The sequence below is a fragment of the Mycothermus thermophilus genome (assembly GCF_041956435.1).
Source record: "Mycothermus thermophilus strain CBS 625.91 unplaced genomic scaffold VTJ04scaffold_7, whole genome shotgun sequence".
In the NCBI taxonomy this organism is placed as follows: Eukaryota; Fungi; Ascomycota; class Sordariomycetes; order Sordariales; family Chaetomiaceae; genus Mycothermus; species Mycothermus thermophilus.
The window spans coordinates 1080201-1101067 of NW_027191433.1; the positions used below are offsets into that span (position 1 = coordinate 1080201).

The 20867-nt window shown below is 58.4% G+C and overlaps 7 protein-coding genes across 7 annotated transcripts; 4 read left to right on the forward strand and 3 right to left on the reverse strand.

Moving 5' to 3' along the window:
- Positions 1-3264: 3264 nt before the first annotated feature.
- On the reverse strand, positions 3265-3630 carry VTJ04DRAFT_9934 (uncharacterized protein; the record flags this gene model as incomplete). The annotated part of the gene is made up of 1 exon (XM_069368535.1): positions 3265-3630. The coding sequence occupies one exon, from the start codon at positions 3628-3630 to the stop codon at positions 3265-3267; it is 366 nt and encodes a 121-aa protein (XP_069214669.1).
- A 2454-nt stretch (positions 3631-6084) lies between these two features.
- VTJ04DRAFT_9935 (uncharacterized protein) lies at positions 6085-10323 on the forward strand (the record flags this gene model as incomplete). The annotated part of the gene is made up of 1 exon (XM_069368536.1): positions 6085-10323. One exon carries the CDS (start codon positions 6085-6087, stop codon positions 10321-10323), a length of 4239 nt encoding a protein of 1412 aa, XP_069214670.1.
- A 783-nt stretch (positions 10324-11106) lies between these two features.
- On the forward strand, positions 11107-12129 carry VTJ04DRAFT_9936 (uncharacterized protein; the record flags this gene model as incomplete). The annotated part of the gene is made up of 1 exon (XM_069368537.1): positions 11107-12129. The coding sequence occupies one exon, from the start codon at positions 11107-11109 to the stop codon at positions 12127-12129; it is 1023 nt and encodes a 340-aa protein (XP_069214671.1).
- Positions 12130-12644: 515 nt separating this feature from the next.
- On the forward strand, positions 12645-13535 carry VTJ04DRAFT_9937 (uncharacterized protein; the record flags this gene model as incomplete). The annotated part of the gene is made up of 2 exons (XM_069368538.1): positions 12645-12686; positions 12732-13535. 2 exons carry the CDS (start codon positions 12645-12647, stop codon positions 13533-13535), a joined length of 846 nt encoding a protein of 281 aa, XP_069214672.1.
- A 1260-nt stretch (positions 13536-14795) lies between these two features.
- On the reverse strand, positions 14796-15029 carry VTJ04DRAFT_9938 (uncharacterized protein; the record flags this gene model as incomplete). The annotated part of the gene is made up of 1 exon (XM_069368539.1): positions 14796-15029. One exon carries the CDS (start codon positions 15027-15029, stop codon positions 14796-14798), a length of 234 nt encoding a protein of 77 aa, XP_069214673.1.
- Positions 15030-15558: 529 nt separating this feature from the next.
- VTJ04DRAFT_9939 (uncharacterized protein) lies at positions 15559-16272 on the reverse strand (the record flags this gene model as incomplete). Its single annotated transcript, XM_069368540.1, has 2 exons — positions 15559-15961; positions 16265-16272. 2 exons carry the CDS (start codon positions 16270-16272, stop codon positions 15559-15561), a joined length of 411 nt encoding a protein of 136 aa, XP_069214674.1.
- Positions 16273-18361: 2089 nt separating this feature from the next.
- On the forward strand, positions 18362-19449 carry VTJ04DRAFT_9940 (uncharacterized protein; the record flags this gene model as incomplete). The annotated part of the gene is made up of 2 exons (XM_069368542.1): positions 18362-18592; positions 18667-19449. 2 exons carry the CDS (start codon positions 18362-18364, stop codon positions 19447-19449), a joined length of 1014 nt encoding a protein of 337 aa, XP_069214675.1.
- Positions 19450-20867: the final 1418 nt, after the last annotated feature.

Genomic DNA, 20867 nt, shown 5'->3' on the forward strand with positions numbered 1-20867 from the left:
TGTAGCTACATCTACGGTACCCGTTTGGTTGTCAAGGAAGTGGAGATACCTTTTTCTCATACGCCAGAGTAAAGAGAAACAGGATGAAGCCTCTTCCCCGCTCCCTAACCCCTCTTCCTAACCCCTCTCGGGCCCCGAGATTCCGGCCGTTTGGCGCCGATGGCGTTACCGCGCTCTTGGGACCGACACTTCCTGATGCTGACACGTGGGTTGAGGAGCGGAATGTCCCATGGGAGCGGGTGGCGTGTTTTGGTCTTGAAGTTGGCTTGCTTGACTCGTGGGAGAGATACACCCCTCGTGATTTGTCAGGGATGTTGCCTGTGTGTGTTGAGGGCGAGGGTGATGGGGCGGTTAAAGCTGCGGGCTTGGTTGATGGCCTGGCCGGAGGGAGTGAGTGTAGCTGAGAATGGTTGATGGCTTGGGATTGTAGAAGATAGTAGAGTCACAGACCTTTAGACAGTTAGCGTCGTTTCTTGTGGTATGACAGTGTCGATCAGAGAGTGTAGGGACGCTGGGACCTTTGGAACTCACTGAAATATTCAATAATGCTGGCGTTGCTAGGCCGGTGGTCGGTGATGGTCGAACTTTGATCTCCTCGATGAGATGAGTATTGTTCTTCAGCTAGATGCTATGCCCAGAAATGAAGCAGAGTGTCATATGCCGTGCCTTTACTGAGGTATTTGTGTGCATGGCCAGAGGCGATGAGTTAGGCACGAGCTTTATGCTTGTTTGGTGGAAAATATACTGTAAATAGCGGAACGGCGAGGTGAACGCAACGCCGAGGTGGGAGTGACTCGTTTTTTGACCGACCTGTGAACTAGACAGGTCAAAATGAACGAAACGTGAAAGAAAGGGAAAATGAAATGAAAAGGTGACCGCAAGTGTGTATTCTCTTGCTGATTAGCAACAACTCTTAGATCCTTATTCTCAGAGGCCTTGAAGCGCTCCTATGTTGATCGGGATTGTTGAAGTCGGGCCAGTATGCCTCATGAAGGGTTAGGGATTCGTGAGAGACGGGACTTCATGGGTCTGGAGGTTGGTATGTGTGTTGGCGAGTTTGGCTTCCGGAAGTTGAGGATTATTCGCAGGACCTGATTCCTCACGAAGCGTTCAATGAGGAAAATGGGTTTCCTCATATCTTGCTTGTTTTTCTTCCGTCTCTTCCCTTCTTCTTTTTCATAAAAAATAAATAAAACTCAAAATCAAACCAATCTTACTCGAAGGAAATATATTCCCTCTAGACACTTGGCTCATTACAGCAATTATACCTATCTGGCTCGGTAGTTCTCGACGAATATCAATGCCTTCTTGTTGTCGAGAGAACACATCTAAGTGACATATCATCCAGTCGGATAAATCCGATTCAATCATTCCCAATCTCCACGTCGACGCCCACGAAGTATTTGCTTTATAGAACACCCGAAAGCGAGTCGCTGATCTTCATTATAGAGTGTAATTAAGGTGAATAAGCATTGTCTTACTATACCGTGGTTCGAGAGAAACGATCGATACACATCTCGTCCGCCGTCCACTCTCATGTTCCTACCTTTCATGTATCCCTGTAAAATATCATGAACATCAGAATCCCCGATGGGATATACGTGACATAGCATTTCCGTCGATTCTCCGAGTCATTACAATGTCAGTTCAAGACAATCCCTCGATGGATCGAACATACCGCCTTGAGTTAATTGTTTCGATCAAAGAGGCTCAACTTGTGCAAGACAACGTCAATGGTCGGTCTGGTGGCACGTCAAAGCGAGACGTGCTCCGTGCTACATGTCACGACAAGGAACGGGTTTTCGTAGTGATGTATCTCAAACTGCTTCTTCAGACCCGACATTGGTGAAGTGCCACGGTGTCGTGTTCTGCAGACGGTTACGAGATGAGCACAAACTCGACAACGCAATGATTCACCGTCGGAGCCTCAACGCGTTACACATTCAAACATAGAAACAGGAGGCCTCGTGTAGACAACGCCGTACAAGCGTCCAACCAGCCATGACTGTCATCTTGAGTCTCAACAAGCAACAGACACATCCAGCCTGGTCACTCCACGACGCGAAAATGACACGATATCCGACGATCCCCCCAAATACGTGAGCCAGGTCGTGATTTGTTGTTTACATAATCACGGGTATCGGTCCCCGAATACGCAAGACTCCCTTAACAGGCAACCTGCAGATCCTGTTGTTTTTTCTTCCTCTCATCACATCATCCGCAATCAGCTGCTGAACTGCCCTCATGAACCATGAACCCCGGAACCTTGCAAAAACAACCCGCTGTCAACCGGCGTCAGTTCTCACCGGGCACTTGTGTTTCAGACCCCGGATTGCGCAGCGGCAAGCACCGCGGACAAGGAACCGGGGCCCGGGGAAAGATTTGGGACCCAAAGGTTGGGGTGGCGTGGCGTGAGCAAGAAGCCTCTTCATTTTCCCGCCGCTGATCGCACGGTGCTGGACACACGTGGTGCTGGACGTGCCGGCTTCGGGTGGAGAGGTTGAACGACTCGTTGTGTTCCCTCGTACACTACAGGACGCGAGCAGCCGTGGAGGACTGGTGGTAAAGTGAGGTGAGTTGGCACGTCCCACGATAGGACAGCATGTGAGACCACAGTCACGAGCGAGGAGATGCCTGCGGAAGCATGCATATCAAGCAGCTCCCGGCTGGCTAGTAAGCCATCTTTCTGTCACGCCGTCATCCAACCGATAGACGTCAAGAACGCACACCCTGCCTGAAAGAACGGCCTACCTGAGGATTCAAGGAGGATGAGATAAGACTTTTCGCTATCATTGAATCCCCTTCATCCTCCAGCCAGCCAAAAGTTTCCAGTCATCACGTCCTGTTGCTGCGGGTGTCCAATGGATTGGCAATGGTTTTTTTCTCGTCCAGGCAGGATTGGGCAAAGGCTCAATGTTCCCTAGCGCGCCACAACCAGCACCGTGAGCTTGGGACCGGCGTGGGACGGCCGACCGGTTGCAGGGGTTGTTTCTTTTTGGGATTCCCCTCTTTGGGGTTGATAGTGAGAGACGCGTTCTCAAGACCTCGGCGCATCATGAGTTTGCTGCCGAGCTGTTTGAGGGGTTGTCCACCATCCTGCCTCTAGCAATAACTACTAGTTACACTACTGGAAAGCTCCAAGACAGTCATTGCTCTCGCGCAAGCCACGAGGTCTCAAAACCCACCGATCGCGAACACAGATACAGCTCTCCACTAGTGTAGTGGACTCCGTTGATTGCAGAAAACCAGATGAGGCTAAGACGATCACTGCTGCGGCGTCGGTGGCACCCCCACTCTCGGCTCCGGGGCACTCTCGGCGCCGGTGTGCTCAACCCGCCTCTCACTTCCCGAACGAGAAATCAAACCGTTTTCTTCAACGCGTCCCGGTGGTGACACGACGTGAGTTTGTGCGCCCAGCCAATGGACCGAGATGAGTGCCGTGTTACACAACCCGGTGGTGGCTTGGCTGGGTTCAAGAAACACACGTGTGGTTTGCGGATGTTGTGTTTCCTTCTCGGACCCGTTGGCCAGCACCTCTCCGGCTGGCGGATCTGGGATCATCACCATCGCGATAGCTTCTCCCGGGGATCCCTCCGGTCGGTGCTCATCGTTCGTCGGGTCGACTGACATTTTGATGCCAAGGCCAGTTCGTCCCACTCAGTTCCTTCTAGAGGCCTGCGCGAAGTGGGAATCGCTGTGAGGTTACGGTCCCGGTAATGAGGGATGGGTGGGGATAGCGTAGGTTTCATTGCAGCATTTCACTTCGCCTCGCGGTGTTTTTTTCGCTCTCCGAAGATGCAGATGTGAAATTGCCTGCCTGTGAAAGGTGTGCTGTGCTGGAACCTGGCCATCCCGAGCCGATACTCCGTATGGGGCGTGTTAACTGCTGTCCTGCTCTCGTCACGTCGTGGCCGTTGAAAAGAGCCTCCGAGGCCCAGGTCTCGACGTTCTCCTCGCCATCGTCTTCCCCACTGGGTCCTCACCCCGGACAATGATCGTCAATCACGCCAGCAAATTAAACACCCCTTTTCTTGGGTCGACATCCCATTCGCTGCTTGGCGGCCGTCACAGCGAGCCCTCAAGCGAAAAGGGGTTAAGCCCGGGCTAAGTCAGCCTTCAATCATCAGCAAGAATCCCCCATTTTCCGATCCGGTCGGCATGGCCCCGGCTACCGGGAACGGCCGTTCATCATCCACAGTCGCCACGGGCGGTTGCAGTCGAGTTCGAGGTGCAACCCTTCCATTGTTGATTGTGCGCGTGCTGGAGTTCCATCATGTCTCTTGGAATGGGATCGGCAAAGACTGGATCTGGGTCCAATCCCTCGAAGCGAAGCTGGCCCCAGACATTGGCCGAGGAGCGAAAGGAAGAGGCGCAACTGGCCCAGGTGTGCCGGGCCGGTCGCCTGCGATGTTTTGTTAGCCGCTAGCCGCCTTGTGGCGTACCGCGTTTCTGTTGTTTTGTTGGTGGTATTTTCCCAATATCTTGTTGGCGGCGAAGTGATGGCGCGTCTCAGGTGAAGTGAGGGAATCGTTCCGTCCATCCAGTCTTCCCTCCCACCTCGCAACAGCCAGCACATGCTCGGGGTGTGCCAGCCCAGAACCCGGCCAGGAACCAATCTGGATATGCAGGCCCTGGCCGGGCTGCGTCGCCATGCGGGAGCACAGGCAGACGGACGAGCCATTGGCCAGCAGACTGAATATCGCCGGTAGTGGTTCTGCCGCATGCTGCGTCCTGCAGTGCTGGCTGCATCCTCATGCGGGCTTGCTGCAGTGTTACGGGACTCGCAGCTGCTGTCTTTGAAGACAAAAAAATTCCTTTTCTGGGGTGCAACTGCCAGACTGTGGAGTTGACATCTCGAAAGGAAGGAAGCTTCGGCAGCACCCTGGAAGCAAGGGGCCTCCCGGACACCAGCTCCACCTGCCCCGAGCTTGGCCTTGTCGTTCTGCACCTTCTCTCGCGTGCAGAAAAGAAAGTGGGCGTCTCATAAAACCAGGGAAGGACCAAGCTGCTTTGGGGGAGGGCATCGTGCTATCCCAATCTCGCCGTTGCGAGAGGGTGTTGCCTACTCGTAGTGTTTTTTTCTTTTCCGTAGGGACCTTTGTGTTCTCTTTTCCAACCTCTGTCCGAGAGGCGTGTATGAAGGAGGTCTCATCAGGTGTCACTCTGACCCTTGGCCTCGCCCGTCACCCTCGAGGTCGCCCCAGCCTGAGAACCACACGGGATCAAGATCAGGATCAGGATCAGGATCGGGCTCATCAATTTTCCATCTGAGCCTCTCCCGTTCCCTTCCCGTCCTTCGGCTCGTCAGCGTTTCAACGGCCAAAGCCAACGAGTCCAACAAGATTGTGAATCGGGCACCGAGCCGCAAAGGGAGAGTGACGAGATCTGGTCACCGTCGTATCTTGTTTTGTTTCCTCGACGGCTAAAAACTTGCGACGCCGTACCCGGTCTGATCGCGCATCCTTCTTTTTTTTGTTCCCTTCGAGTCCTTCGTTTCGAGATCGGCAGTACGAGCGCCTCAGCTGCGCGATTCAACTTTGACGAGAACAGCCTTCGGCATTCCGTGGACGTTCGTTTTCCCCTTTACGACATTTGAGACTCCTCTCATCGGCGCTGTTTTCCCCCGAGCCTTCGACCAACATTGTCCTACGAAAAGTTCCGTATTCCCGCAGAACTGCATGCACTATTGTGCTTGGGCTTGATAGGGGCCGCATAAGACACATGCTATAGCGTCGACCTGACTTCAACTTTGGGAACAGCCCCTCGGCGGATTGGCCAGTCGCAGCAGCTCGCACCACCGTCCATGGACCTCTAGCTGCTCTCCTGACGCTAAACGACGATCATCGCCGGGAGACACAACCTGAAGGCCTACACATGGATTTCTGCAACTCTTGACTCTGACGTCCGAGCTGGGTCCTTGACTTTGCCTCACCTTGAAACAACCCACCATAAGCTTGAATCCGGCGACAGGGATCATCGCGGTTTGCCCCTCACGGCGTCCGGATCACTTACACGCCTTTGCTCTCCGGCCGCTGGACATGATCTAGGTTTCTCCTCATCACAACTACCAGACTCTCCGTCACAATGACCGCCTCGGAAACCGAACCCGAGTCAACAACCGCTCCGGCGGTGGCGCCCCCCGCGCCTTCATCGACAACCTCGCTGCCGGCCCCCAACCCCGCCGATGCGCCGTTCCGGCCCCTGACCCGCACCGTCTCGAAGAGCTCACGAAGGTCGGCAAGGTCCGTCACGCCTCCGGGCACCAAAGGCAAAAGCCGCTCACCACCACCCATCTCGGGCGACAGGAGCAACGGAGGCTCCAAACGGTCTTCGAGGGACATCAGCACCGACGAGAACATCAGCATCCTGGACCCGCGCCGCTTCACGCCCACCCTCCATGCCAGCTTGGTTTCAGAAATCCTGTCTCTCAGGCGAGACCAGGAGGAAAAACTCAAAATCATCGAGAGCCTCGAGACGTCCCTGCACACGGTCCGCGAGGAAACCGAGACCCTCCAAGCGACGTTGCTTTCGACGGGCAAGGAGACGAGGTCGCTGAAGCGCCAGCTGTCTCTCCTGGAAGGCGGCACGTCGTCGGCGCTGACCGAGCTGGCCAAGGAACGCGACGAGGCGCTCGAATCGGCCAACGAGGCCAAGAAGCGGCTCGAGGCAACCCAGAAAAAGGTGAGGAGCCTCGAGGAGGAGTCGCAGCGCGTGCACGAGCAATGGGCACGAGACAAGGACGAGTGGGAGGAGGAGCGGCGCAAGTACGAGCGCAGGATTCACGTGGCCGAGACGCGGCTCAAGGCGGTGCTGGACGAAGTGGCGGCGTTCCAGGCGGCCCAGGCAGCCCAGGCCGAGGCCAACCCCCTGGAAAGCGATGCCGAGGAGAGCGTCAAGGACGACGCCGCCAGCGTCCGGAGCATGAGCATCACCAACAGCATGCGCTTTTCCGTGGCCAACAGCATCCTCCGGCCCCACGGGAACTCGCTGGCCGACGAGCTGGGCGACGGCTTTGACGATGACAGCGACTACGGCGGCCGCGACAGCGTCCTGTCCAGGCATCACTCGCGTACCCTGAGCCGCGACAGCGTCGGGTTCCGGGGCCACCAGCGGCAGCTCAGCACCGACAGCATTACCCGCCCGGGCAGCGTGCTCCGCGGGAAGCTCGCCTTCAACCCGTCGGCCCTCGAAAAGTTGGAGGCCGGCGTCATCCGCGAGGACGACGAGTCGTCGGTGGCCACGGCCGCGCCGGCTCCCAAGCCTGTGTATGTTGATAGTGGGATCCAGTGGTCTCCGCCGCCGTCGCCCAAGGTGGCCCCGGCGAGCCCGCCACCCGTGGAACGGCTCGGCGGCCTCGAGAGCCCTCCGCGGTCCGACAACGAGATCGAGGCGAACCAGCGGAGGAAGCGCGTCCACGTCGGCCAGCCGCTGGCGATCCGGACGCCTCAGCCCTTGATGGTCAACGGCTCGTCTCAGACCGTCGACGAGCCGCTGAGCCCGCCCAAGACTCCTGAGGCCCCCCCGCCGCCGCCGCCACCACCGGCCATGGTCGAGTCGTCAACGCAGACCGAAGAAGAGACCCCGCCCCCGTCGCCCAAGTATCTGACGCCCATGCCGATCCCGAGCATCAGCATCATTCCGTCGAGCCGCCCGTCGACACCGCGCGAGCCTCTGCTGCCGCCGCTCACCAAGGATTTCGGGTGCCAGGTGTCGCTGCCGCCGCCCGAGGTGGAGATGGCGACCACCGGCACCCAGACCGACGCCATCCGCGTGGACATGCGCCTGGCCAAGCTGCCTCCGCACCTGCACCCCTCGGCCATCCGGTCCCGGCCAGCCTCGCCCGCCGTCGGCACGCCCACCTCCGACATCCCGCCCGACGAGGCCCGCAACTTCACCCCGGTTCCCGGGAACCTGCCGCCGAGGAACCCGCGCCGGCTCACGGCCAAGCGCGACTCGGCCGATTCGCGGGCGCCCGCATCGCCCACGTTGCCCGAGGGAGAAGAGCTCGTCACGCACGACAACTACCCCGGCAACAACGACGACGGGCCGCTGTCGAGCCAGAAGGCGCCCATGCGGCGGCCGCCGCGCATCAGCAGCTTGTTTGCCGGGTTCGACGGCAACAGCAGCGACGACGACGTCGAGTTCCTGGACGCCGACCTCAGCGACTCCGAGTACCGTACCGCGCTGTCGGCGCCCCGGCCCGTCGCCGGCTCGTCGGGAGCCAAGCGCAACTCGGTCGGCACCGTCACGTCGTCCGAGAACGCGCTCTCGCCGAAAGCCCGCGGCCGGCTGCTGTCGCGCGGGTCCGAGGACGACGAAGCCATCGACGCGGCGCTCGCTTCGCTGCGCGAGGCGGTGCAGGGCCGGCGGGGCTCGCGGCGCGGCGGACGCGCGGGCATGTACGGGTCCAAGTCGAGCGTGATGCGGCGCGCGGCCCTGATCCAGAGCGGCATCTCGACGCACCAGCGGGCGCGGAGCCCAAGCCTCACGGACGTCATGCTCAGGGAGCCGCCGTTCCCCATTCCCATGCGCGACAGCTCCAAAGTGCATCGGCTGCTAGGCACCCCAAGCGATGGTCGTGCCAGCCCCCGGCCGTTCGAGGGCTGGCCGCGCCGCGGGTCTTCAAGGAGCAGCCACTACCGCGCCAACAGCATCCGCAAGGTCCGGTCGGCGACGGCCTTTGCGCGGAACGGGCAGCGGTATCGGAGGCGCGGAAGCCGGTCGCCCCCGCCGTCGACCGAGGCGGCGCTCGACAGTCCCGGGCTGCCGGGCATTCCTAGCGGCGGCGGCGAGATCGTGGTGTCGCGCACACGGGACAGCTCGAGGCAGAGGTACAAGGGCCACCGGTCGCACCCGTCGACAACGACGGCCAACACGACCGAAACGGGCGGAGGGTCGCAGGGAGATCAGAAACAAACGCCAACGGTGGTGGATGCCATCGCGCAGACCATGGTGGGCGAGTGGATGTTCAAGTACGTGCGGCGGCGCAAGTCGTTTGGGGTGGCAGACAGCAATCGTGGCGACGACAGCAGCAACGACAGGCACAAGCGGTGGGTGTGGTTGGCGCCGTACGAGCGGGCGATTCTGTGGAGCGCGAAGCAGCCCGTGTCGGGCAGCGCGTTGTTGGGCAAGTCGGGCCGCAAACTGACGATCCAGTCGGTGCTGGACGTCAAGGACAACAACCCGCCGCCGAAGGGCGTGGCGCAGATTTTCGACCGGTCGATCTTGATCCTGACGCCCCAGCGCGCGCTCAAGTTCACGGCCCCCAACGCCGAACGGCACTACATCTGGCTGACGGCGCTCTCGTTCCTGGCGCACTCGAACCAAGCCATCCCCGAGACCCTGCTGGTTGCGCCCCCGCCCCAGCAACAGCAACAACAACAACCCAAACCTCTGGTAGACCAGTATCCCCTCCCCAAGCCGAAACGCCGCGCCATCCGCGATTCCATCCGCCTCACCAAAGCCAAAACGCCCGCCCTCAGCAAATCCGACCCGGTCACCGAAGACCTGCCCGAAGAGCCCGACTCGGCGCCTCCCAGTATCCCCACCTACCGCAACCAGCCCCTTCCTCCTCTGCCAGACATCTACCACCTGCCGGCCCACGCCCGCGACATGTCGCGCGACGCAGCCGAGCCGCCTTCGATTCCGCGGTTTTTGGACCGCGGCTTCGATCGTCCGGCGCCTGCCGTCCACGGTCGCAAGCGGAGCAACACGGGGGGCCACGTGCCTCCGCCGTTGTCGTTCCGGGGGTTTTCGGGCCCGGCGGGGTCGGGCGGCGGGTATCATACGGCGTCGAATTCGACGGCCGGGAACTCGATCATGACGGCCGGGTCGTCGGACATTTACTCGAACGGCGGCAACTCGGCCATCACCACGGCGACCGGGTCGAGCGCGGTGACGTGGCCCCGGTCGAGCGAGGCGGGCAGCAGCCGGTCGAACTACCACTACGGCATTCCGCCGGTCCCGCCGCTGCCAGGCCACCCGGCCTCGTCGCCGGCCCCAAGCACCACGACGGGTGCGACGGGCAATTTCTTTGAGGCGATCGGCACGGTGCGGATGGAGGCGTTTATCAGCCCGCTGCAGTTTTCGCACGAGGCACAGTTTGACGACATGTCGATTGGCGGGTTCAGCAGCCACGGGCCGCCGCCGTCGCTGTACAATTACAATTTTGCGAGCTCGAGGAGGCGGCGGAGCAGCGATAAGGACTTGAGGAGGAGAGGGTCGAGGAGTAGTCGACTCAGAGATAGCTATCATTCGAGGGGGACGGGGACGGATAGCTTTTTGGAGGGGGTGGGCGGGGATGATCCCTTTCGGGGGTTTTGAGTCTGACTCAGGCCTGACTTGATGGAGAATTTTCTAAGGTGCTCTTTTGCGCCGTTTTCTTTCTTACCGACACCGACTGACATTTCCTATCGACTTTGCGACTAACCGACTTTATGCCTCTGACCCCTTTCCTGGGGCGACATGTACCACGGGAACGGGGACGAGTCATGACTGACGCTCACTACAGTTTTCCTCTGTGTCATATTTTATACTTTTTTCCTTCTCTAGTATTACGTTCTACAATCCCCGGTCTGGTGTTCTTATATACCAGAACATGCAAGCGAGCGAGGCTAAAAGTCTGTTTGACTTGGCGAGGGTGGGATTTCTCTGGAGGGCACTGGTTTGTTTTGTTTTCTTTCGGGTTTTGTGTTATTTGTTAAGATACCATTCCGTTGTTTGAAGTAGGAACGAGATTCCACGGCTTTTGTCCATGTTGGACATGTATCTATCTACCGAGGTAGCTGGCTTGATAGCAGGTAGTTGATACCAATCTGCGATTGTTTCACGAGAATGTCGATGATGCTGATGTTGGTGTTGAGGGGCAACATCCCCTAACCCCTGGATTGACCCCGCTATGCCCCGCCATCCAAAGATTTCTGGGCGGCTTCTTTTCTCCAACTGCAACAAGCAGCAAAGAACCTACCTGTAGACACACTCCCTTTTTACGACTTAGGTTCATTCTACTGCAACGATCCGACCGACACCCATCGTACTCGAAACACCGACCGACAAGCCCACCGTCAAGCCCATAGATCATCCTCTGTTCGAAACCGAACGCAAACAATGACGGCCTCACCACCCCCCGCCCCAGAAGAGGGCACTGCCGCCGAGACCCTCGAACAAATGCAGGCCCGCCACCGCAAGGAACTCAAAGACCTGCAGGGACGCATCACCAACAAGAAGAAGAACGCCACCAAGAAGACGCGCAAGTTTGTCAATGACGAGTGCGCCGAGATGGAGCGGCAGCTGCGGGAGAGACAGGAGCAAGAGGTGAGGCGGTTACTAGGGCAGGATGAGGATGAAGCACAGGAGGACGGCGTGGACGGCGTGAACGGCGTGGATGGGCCGACACCAGATCAAAAACAAGAAGAGGAGATATCCTCCAAACTCTCCACCACCCACCTCTCTTCTTCCCAATCCCAGCCCCAACAGCAACAGCAACAAGCCCCCAAACCAAAACGCAACCGCCAGAAAGAACGCCTCGCCCGCCGTCAGGCCGAGCAGCTCGCCCTCGCCGCCGCCGCCGAGTCCGAGGCCGCCAACATGACAGACCACCGCGCGGTCGAGCGTGAGGCCATGCGCCGCGAGTTTGACGCGCACAAGCTCGTCGAGAAGGAGATCGCGCCCGACGGGCACTGCCTGTTTGCCGCGGTCGCGGACCAGCTGGTCGCGCTCGGGATCGACCTCAACTGTCCGGCGGTGGCGGCGGCTGGAGGGGGAGAGGAAAAGGACGGGGAAGGAGAAGAAGGGTACAAGCTGGTCAGGAAGGCCGCGGCGGGGTATATCCTGCTACATCAGGACGAGTATGCGTGTTTCCTGGCGGCGGATGATGAGGTCGAGGCTGGTGGGGTGGAGGCGTACGTGAAGAGGATACGCGACACGGCCGAGTGGGGAGGACAGCTGGAACTAGCGGCGCTGGCCAACGCGTACGGGGTTGAGATTCGGGTGGTGCAAGGGGCCGGGAGGGTGGAGGTGATTGCACCGAGCGGAGGGGAAGAGGAGGAGGGGAGGAAGACGGTGTGGCTGGCGTATTACAGGCATGGGTACGGGTTGGGGGAGCATTATAACTCTTTGAGGAAGGGGTGAAACGGGGTTGGATCATTGTCTATGTCTGGGGAGAGGGTATTGATGTGGTCAAGGTTGAAGAGATGGGTTGCTGATCCAGGCTGGGGGACGAGGACGGTAGACAACACCAAACAAACCGCATGTCTTTGCTGCGCCAACCCGATGTGAACTCAGACTGAAACGTCCTCCCGAAGAGCAAGCCCACCAAGAGGTTACACCTCTGATCCGTCTCCGTTGCATCCGACTCGGACCTGCGTCTTCAGCGGACACCCGTCCCGCCAAAAGTCCAGCCTCATTCCGGCCGGGCCAAGAGGCGAATGTGGGGCTAGCGATCGGCCCCCGGCCGGTAGTCCCAAGATGCCTCGGCTCGGCTCGTCCATGTCACCCCGGCTGCAGGCTGAACTGTTCCGGGCTGAAACATCAAAAGTCCGGTCACTCAAGTATCATGACCTCCCTCCTTCATTAACAATTCGATCTGATTTTTGGTCTTTTCTTTTCATCTTTCTTCCCCAGCCCAGCAGCTACCAGAAACAAACATGGCCACCAACATGGACATCCAATCCCTCTTCGGCGTCAAGGTATGCTCATCCCCATCCCCTCTCGACCCCAACTAACCCTCGCAGGGCAAATCCGTCCTCGTCACCGGCGGCGCAAAGGGCATTGGCCTCATGATCTCGACCGCCTTCGTCGCCAACGGCGCGCGCGTCTACATCTCATCGCGCGACGCCAAGGCCTGCGAATCCGCCGCGGCCGAGCTCAACGCCGCCCATTCCGCGTCCGGCGGCAAAGCCATCCCCCTCCCCGCCGACCTGTCCAAGCAATCCGAGTGCGCCCGGCTCGCGGACGAGCTGACCAAGCTCGAGCCCAACGGCCTGAACGTGCTCGTGCACAACAGCGGCGCCACCTGGGGCGACAGCTACGACGAATACCCAGACTCGGCCTGGACCAAGCTATTGACCCTCAACCTGCAGCGGGTGTTTACGCTGACCCAGCTGTTGACGCCGCTGCTGGAAAAGGCCGCGCAGGCGACCAAATCGGCCGGCGACGAAAACGGCCCGTTCCCCGACCCGGCGCGCATCATCAACATCGGCAGCATCGACGCCCTGCGCGTTCCCATCCTCCCGACCTTTGCCTACTCGGCCAGCAAGGCCGGGCTGCACCATCTTAGCCGGCACCTGGCCACGCATCTGGGGCCGCGGGGCATCACCAGCAACACGCTCGCGTGCGGGCCGTTCCCGAGCAAGATGATGGCGGCAACGCTGAAGCGTGTGGGCGACGAGATCCGCGCGTCGAGCCCGGTCGGGAGGATTGGGACGCCCCCGGACGTGGGCGGCGCGTGTCTGTTCCTGGCAAGCAGGGCGGGCGCGTTTATCAACGGCGCGACGATCGCGGTGGATGGTGGGGTGTCGTTGGTTTCGAAGATTTGAGGGGTGAGGGGTGAGAGGGGATGGTTTTAGGATAGGGACGGCTTGATGGGCTTGGAGTTGGAATAGTAATCAATACATGCCGGCTTATGATGATGATGGCGATGATGATGGTGACCATGGTGTTGACAGTGTAGCCCTAACAACCGGCCGATCATCTCCAAACCAACCATGCCTCTCCCCCGCCGTGATCTCTTCCTCACATCCAGAGCAAGCCCCGGACTGCAATGAAAAGAGTTCGCGTCTTCTGGAGGCAGTGTGATACCAGAGACACTAGCCCCGCGGCATGGGCAAGCCCAGAGGCCGACCGGGCGGCGGACAAAAATTGATTTAATCCATAAATCTGCTCCGTAGAGCAGTTTCAGAGATTAAACTGAAAAGAACAGATACTACACTTGATCTTAGCCAAGAGGCAAAGAGAGCTGGAGAGAAAAGAGGAAAAAGTTAAAAATCGGCCGAGGGGACGGGGGAAGTTATAGTCGACTTTGGTGGTCCGTGCACCCGTGCAGTCAACAGCAGGCAGGGCGTGACTGCCATTGTTAGGTTTGGGTTTTCTTTGTTCTGCTGCCTGGTGCTGCCTGGGGGTGGTTGTTGCCCGTTAGGTGGGGATAGGTTTGGTGAGGACGTGAGGACGTGAGGACGTCGCGACAGCGACAGGCAGCGACCCAGTCAGCACATGTTTGGTGTTGAGGACATGAGGAAGTCACGATGAGTCCAGGCAACCACCTGGTCGTCATGATCAGCACAGGTTTGGAGGAAGCCACAACGGAGTTAGGCAACAAGCCGAGTTGAAAGAATCTGGAAGAGCCGTGACAACTCCATGTTCAACATGACATCTTCTAGCATCTCAAGATCGATGGTATTATCACTAGCTGTGTCTGTTTCCAGCCCTCGACTTGGTATCAGAACCCTCCTCTTCCGTCCCGTCCAGTCTATGCTAACCACAAGACCCAGACCCGACTCATCTCACCCGAATATGCCGCCGTCAATGCCTCGCCAAATCATGATTACCCGACCGATGATATCCCAGACATGAACCCCAACCCCAAAAACCTAACCCGACCCAGTGCCGTCTAACGCCGTATACCGAATAAGAGAGGAGAGACAAGAAAACCCCAGACACCCTCCAATAGTGTGTGCCGCAAGCCTCAAACACGATCTGGTGATCAAATCTTACACCGCTTCCTCCTCGTCGTGCTCATCCCGAATCTTGACCGTTCTCGTCCGATCCCGTGGCAAGACACTCCTCCCCAGCCGCGCAGGCTATGACAAGCCCATTCCCTCCAAATCCCGCATCAACACGGCCATTTGCGCGCGCTTGGCCGCCTCGGCGACGAGCGTGAAATCTTTGAGGAAGGGGTCGGTCGACGACTTGCTGGTCGGCGTCGGCGCGGGAGGCGGGATGAAGTTGTTGATGGAGGATGTTGCCATTGTTGGCGAGGACTGGCTGCTGCCAAAGGTGGTGGTGGAGGTGGGAGTTGTGTAGCGGGGGTCCATTTTGGTGGTGGTGGTGGTGGTGGTGGTGGTGGTGATTGAGGAAGTTGAGGTTGTGAAGGTGAGAAGGCCGCGGATATGGCGAGTTAAGTGGATGACCGTCCGAGCATCCAAGAACCGGTTTTCAATCAACCCGACGCTGACGATGACGCAGGCCGATGCTCCCAAATCTCGACAAAGGCGCCGAACCACCCTATCTTTCGCTCTGAAGATATTGTCCACGGCACGCAGTTGCAACACTCGCAAACCTGCTTGCTGTCCGGCAACAATCGATACACGGATCGCCACCCTCTTTTCTAACCGGGCTTTCCAGCCGTTAAGTACTTCCTTCTCCCACACAGGTGCGGTACCCGATCAGACAACCCAACGACCCGCGCCGCCCGTACCACCGCGGCTGCCGAGATAGCGCAAGCGGGAGGGTAGGTAGGGCGTACCCTAGGTACAGCCGTGGGATGGGATGGACAATAGATAGCTAACGCCCTGCCGTCTGATTCGGCCGGGGGACGCCAGCCGGAAAGCACACCGCGGGGGTTTACCACGCAGTGGTGAGCGGGATGTGGGCGAAGATGATGTGATTAGGCTTCGATGCAGCGACGCTAAGCTGGATATGCAGCGCAACCTTCCGTCTTGCGTGTTGGATGTAGGCTGAGTACAACAGCCGGCCGGGCAGGTGGGGTTGTGGACGATGCAATCTAGGTGGTAGATTGGCACCGTGGGCGGGCGGTTGCAGATGCGAGATGCAGGGCTTTTGTCGAGAAAGGTCGCCGTGGGTGCAGGTGGATGTCGCCGGCTGGACCCAAGGGTGAGATTGACCCGGTTGCAATGGCGATCGAGCAAGGCGGTGACTTGATAGAGGTGGGTTGAGCAGAGGTGATGAGCGCTGACTCGACTGCTTCGTCGTTGGCAAGATGGCGCGATGATGGAGAGCGACAAGTCTTCAAGACGTCCAGAAAGGAGGAGAGGTAGGGCTCGAGGCACACCCACAGGGCAACACGGACGATGATATATAGACCAGACAAAACCTCACTTCCAGTTCAACCGGGCAAACGGGAATATAAGCACCAAACGGCCGAGGAACACGACTATCAAACTACCCCTTGTCGCCGCCGGGTATGGCCGTTTTAAACCAACCCCGTCCGTCTTTATCTCGTGCTCTCACTCAAACCCGAGACCATCAACCAAGCTAACGCCTCGAAAAAAAAAGGCGTCATAGGGTGTGCCCACCCACTCACACATACCCCTCCATTGATTCCCCGTCCAAGTGACAAGCGAGGTACATGGCTCTCGGCGCCGGGTCAAGGACCGAGTAACCGTGCTGCCAGACAACGGCTTTGTACCTCGCGGGTCACTTTGGGAGCATCCCCCTTTCCTCCCATGTGGGCGGCCAACCGCTTCCGGGACGGGTCGGGCGTGGGGTTGGCTCTCCACTGAACCCCCACTCTCGGAATCTCTTTCATCAACCACTCTCATCCACGGCACATTCCATCTCGAGAGGTAAAGTAGCAGTCCCGTGAGCAGGCAAGCAACCTCAGGCCAGACCAGGCCAGGCCAGGCGTTTCGGTGAAACGCAACCAACAATTCGGCAGTTGCCGCGCACACGCACTCAACGCACAGGATGCAGGATGCAGATGGGCCATGACGAGCTTGCGATGTGCGATAACGCATGGCCGGGCGTTTGCCATGTGTCGCACGACTTTTCTTCAGAAACTAACTACTGGCAACTAGTCTCGCCATCGGTCGTCTATCTGCCGAGGCCGAACACCAGATTGTCCTGTCGGACCTGTCGAGACAAGAGGCACAGAATAAAAATCGACGGTTATCTCGGCCATCTCGCCCGGAGAACCACACGTTCTGCAGCCGCAAAGCCGATGATTTTCCGTTCGGACCGTTTCGAGCCTTGTGGGGATTGCCTCTCGACGGGAGCCAAGACAACCTTGGTGGCTACCCGCATAGCAGGACGCACATGATAGCCGGATGGACACACACAGGCGAGAGACACAGATTGAGTGACACATCCCCCGCCATCACAAACGGCCTCGTCTAATAAACAGGGGTCGATCTCGTGACTCGAAACATTGCTTATATATATACAGCTTTTTCTCCAAAAACAATCTGGCCGGCTAGACGGACGCAATATCGATGCCAAGGAGGGGTATGAGGACCGCGTGCCGCTGCGGCCGTGGAGCAACAAGATTCTTCGGAGCGTCATCTTCCATTGGCAGCTGCTGGCGAGGAGACACCCGGGCCTGGTCCCTGGCAGCACGCGGGCAGAGTTTCCATAGGATCCATCATTGGCCCGAATAGCAACGATTTTTTTTCTGGAAGACGGCTGTCGTTTATGCGGCGATTTTCTTGTCGGAGCCTCACCTACCTGCCCTTGGACCCATGTCGTTCCTGAAGGATCAGATCTCGGGTTCAAGATCCGTTTGGCGATCTCGTTACCACCGGCTGCGTTGTCGTTGCTGTGCAGCCGCCGTCGCTCGTTTGCGACCGGCCAACAAGCATGCGGCTAAAGGTAACGTGACATGTTGACCGAACGGAAGGTAAAAAGCCTTGAGAACCGGGAACCGCGAGATGCATCCGCGACGGCGTGGGCTTGACGAGCCTGGCATGATGGGTGGGACTGTCAAGCTGCTGTCGACGAGATTGCGAGATTGTTGATGAACTCCACTGTTTGGGCATTTAGCCGCTGGTGATTGCGGTGGAGGTTAGATATCGCGAGTGCCCGGGTAGTTGCGGTGGCGACATAGAGGGTTTTGCAGAGGCAGGATTTTGATTGTTTTAGAGCTGGAATGATGAGGGATCTGAAGGAGCTGCGTCCGAACTATCCGCTGATGGCGATCCCGCGCCAGAGGGGTGTGTCGAAATGCCCCGGCTCCTGGGAGTAAAAGATCACATAGTCTATCGGTAGGTAGGCTAAAAGGATCGCCTCAGGGTGTCATTGAGCCGGAAGCGCGACGGTTGGCCACCGGCAAATTGTCGGGTCTCTGACGGCTTTGCTGACCGGTCGAGCGGTCATGGTGTGGTGATGTGGGATGTGTGAGTGTCTCCCATCGACGATAAGGCAAAAAACACGTGGAAAATGGTGCCAAAGTCGTGGCCATGAAACTCGACTGTGACAGCCCGAGTAAAAGTCGAACGATGGCTGTCTTGGACCCCTAACCCTGATCCCGGGCGCTGACAACCCCGGACCCACAGGATTTCGGCCAGCCTCCCGGAATTTCAATCGGCCGGCCGACCGTCCCTCCGTAAATTCACCAGCATCTCCGGAGCGCCAAGCCGCACCTCCAACTCCGCACTCCCGGCTGGCCCGGACAGTCCACAGGGCTAATACCATGGCGACGACAGCTTCGTCTTCCACTCCGGGCTGGGCCAAAGTGCAGATCCCCCGCCCGCTGCAGCGTCTCTTCGACCTCTTCCCCCTACGAGCCTACGAGCCCAACGACCTGCCGGAACGCTCCCGCCAACTCACTGCCAGCCATCTTCCGACCCTCTACATCTTCACCACCGAAGAAGCCGCCCGGCTGGGCCTCCCGAGCTTCAACCCGACCTGTCTCCGCTGGCAGGTTTGTCTCTCTCTCTCTCTCTCTCTCTCTCTCTCTCTCTCCCTGTGAGATTCCTCAGCTACTAACTCTTCTAGACCCTCCTTCGCCTCACCGGCCTCGAATTCCGCGTCCTCCCCTCCACCAACCACGCCAGCCCTACCGGCGCCCTGCCTTTCATCCTTCCCCCTCGCCAGCAGCTTTCCTCGTCACAACCCCCCTCCCCGATCCCGACGAGCAAACTCCTCCCCTACGCGCGCCAGCACTGCAACCCCGCCAAAAACCGCCACCCCGCCACCTCGGGCGACAAGCTGTTCCCGACGCGCGCGCGCGCCTACGTCGCCCTCGTGTCCAGCCACCTGCGCAGCGCCTGGCTGCACGCGCTATACCTCGACCCGGCGCACGCCGAGCTGCTGGACGAGCTGTACCTGCGGCCGGCGTCGTCGTCGCGCGCGGTCCGCGCCGCCCTGAAAGCGCAGCTGCGCAAGGCGGCGGCGGAGCAGATCCTCAACTCGGCGCCCGAGGCCGGGGGGTTGCATACAGAGTACAACAGCAGCACGGACGGGCACTGGACCGGCGGCCACGAACCGGTCGTCATCAACCCGCGCATCGTCTACTCGCACGCGCGCGAGGCGCTGGCGGCGCTGGCGGCGCTGCTGGCTGAGAGCGCGACCGAATGGTTCTTTGACGCGGACACGCCGAGCGAGTTTGACGCGGCCGTGTTTAGCTACACGCATTTGATGATGGAGTATATGGATCAGCCGGGGGGGTTGGGAGAGATGGTGAGGCGCGCGGGAGAGGGGGAGTTGGCAAGGCATAGAGAGGGGTTGTTGAGGTTTGTTTGGCCTGAGATGGCGGGCGGGAAGAAGGAGGGGAAGTGATGAGAGATGGATGGGGATGGCCGTGCCTGGGAGGACGGGGTCATGGGTGGTGATCGCGCCTATGATATATATGACTGGTGTATAGATGCGGTGGGCTTGGGAAGATGAAGCCTCGGCAACGTGGATGGATGGATAGACTCGGCGTTGTCCTGGTACAGCAAAGCATATAAAGCGGATACCATAGAGTCAATAATCGACAAGATTTGAAGAATACAGCCCAGGGGTGTCTTGCATTCGTATATTGTTGACAACCTGATGGATCTCGACACTACCCACTATCGGAAGTCTTATATCCACCTATTTCTAACAGATCTCCTATTAAAACTGGAGCTCTGGTGATATTTGGATTCTCGTGTCCTTGAGGAGGTAGATATATATCCAGGATCAACCCCAGGTCGATAGTCCTCACTCTTGGGATCAGTAAAACGTAAAATAATAAAAAGATTTTTTTTTTTAAAAAAAACAAAAGAAAATAAAGAATCGTTGTCTTCGCTGACCAGGCCAGATGCGCCTTACTTAGGTAGCTAGAAAACTAAACGATTATTCTCTACAACTGACCTATACTATGCTGTGACTTGTATCTCTTCTGCTCGTAAACCTGTCCCCAACTTGGGCGCCTATTTTCTTTCCCCCCATTTCCCAAGACCACCTCTCACCGACCCATCTCCCCATCCCCGTATTCACGCCCAACGTTATATATTTCAAACAAACGCCATATATCAGTGTCACCGTCACTGCCCCGTACTAACGCCTGGGGGAAGAAAGGGATGACAAAGCCAAGGCCTTGTGGCACACTAGATGGCGCCAGCCCAGCCTCTGTGGACACAGAATGGGGATTTCCTCACCGACGTGTGAGACATGGGCTGTCGAGGACAAGGGTTTATTTGACGGCTCGCTGGACAGGAAAGGAAAACGGGAGAGCAAAAAGAATCAGCCATGCCAAGTGTATGAATGGTTACGGATGATGGAAGGCCAGAACACGCCCTTCATCACCTGCCTCATCTTTCCCTACCTAGCCTCGCCTCATCTTGCCCGCCTAGCATGTGCCTAGGTGCCTACACAGCAGCCAGGTCCTCAACGTCGGGAGCTCGGGTTCGGGTTGAGTAACGTGGACACAATATGGAGAGGTGGTTCAGAATAACGCGCTGGTGGAGGACCCGGCCCCGAGACATCGGGAGTCCCGGTGAGCACATGGACAAGAATAAGGCCGGATAGATGGTTAGTTCAGCAAAGAGGCTCTGGTTGAGATCCTCGTCTGTTTGACAACTCCAGAGCGCTACGAGCTCGGACGTCGGTTTAAGGTCTGCATCGTCAACACCCATCCTATCAGAGCAGCAGAGAAAGCCCACCACACATCTATCTAGCTGAGACACGCGCCAGATCTATCCATGACCCGAGCTACACAAAAGCCATGCAAG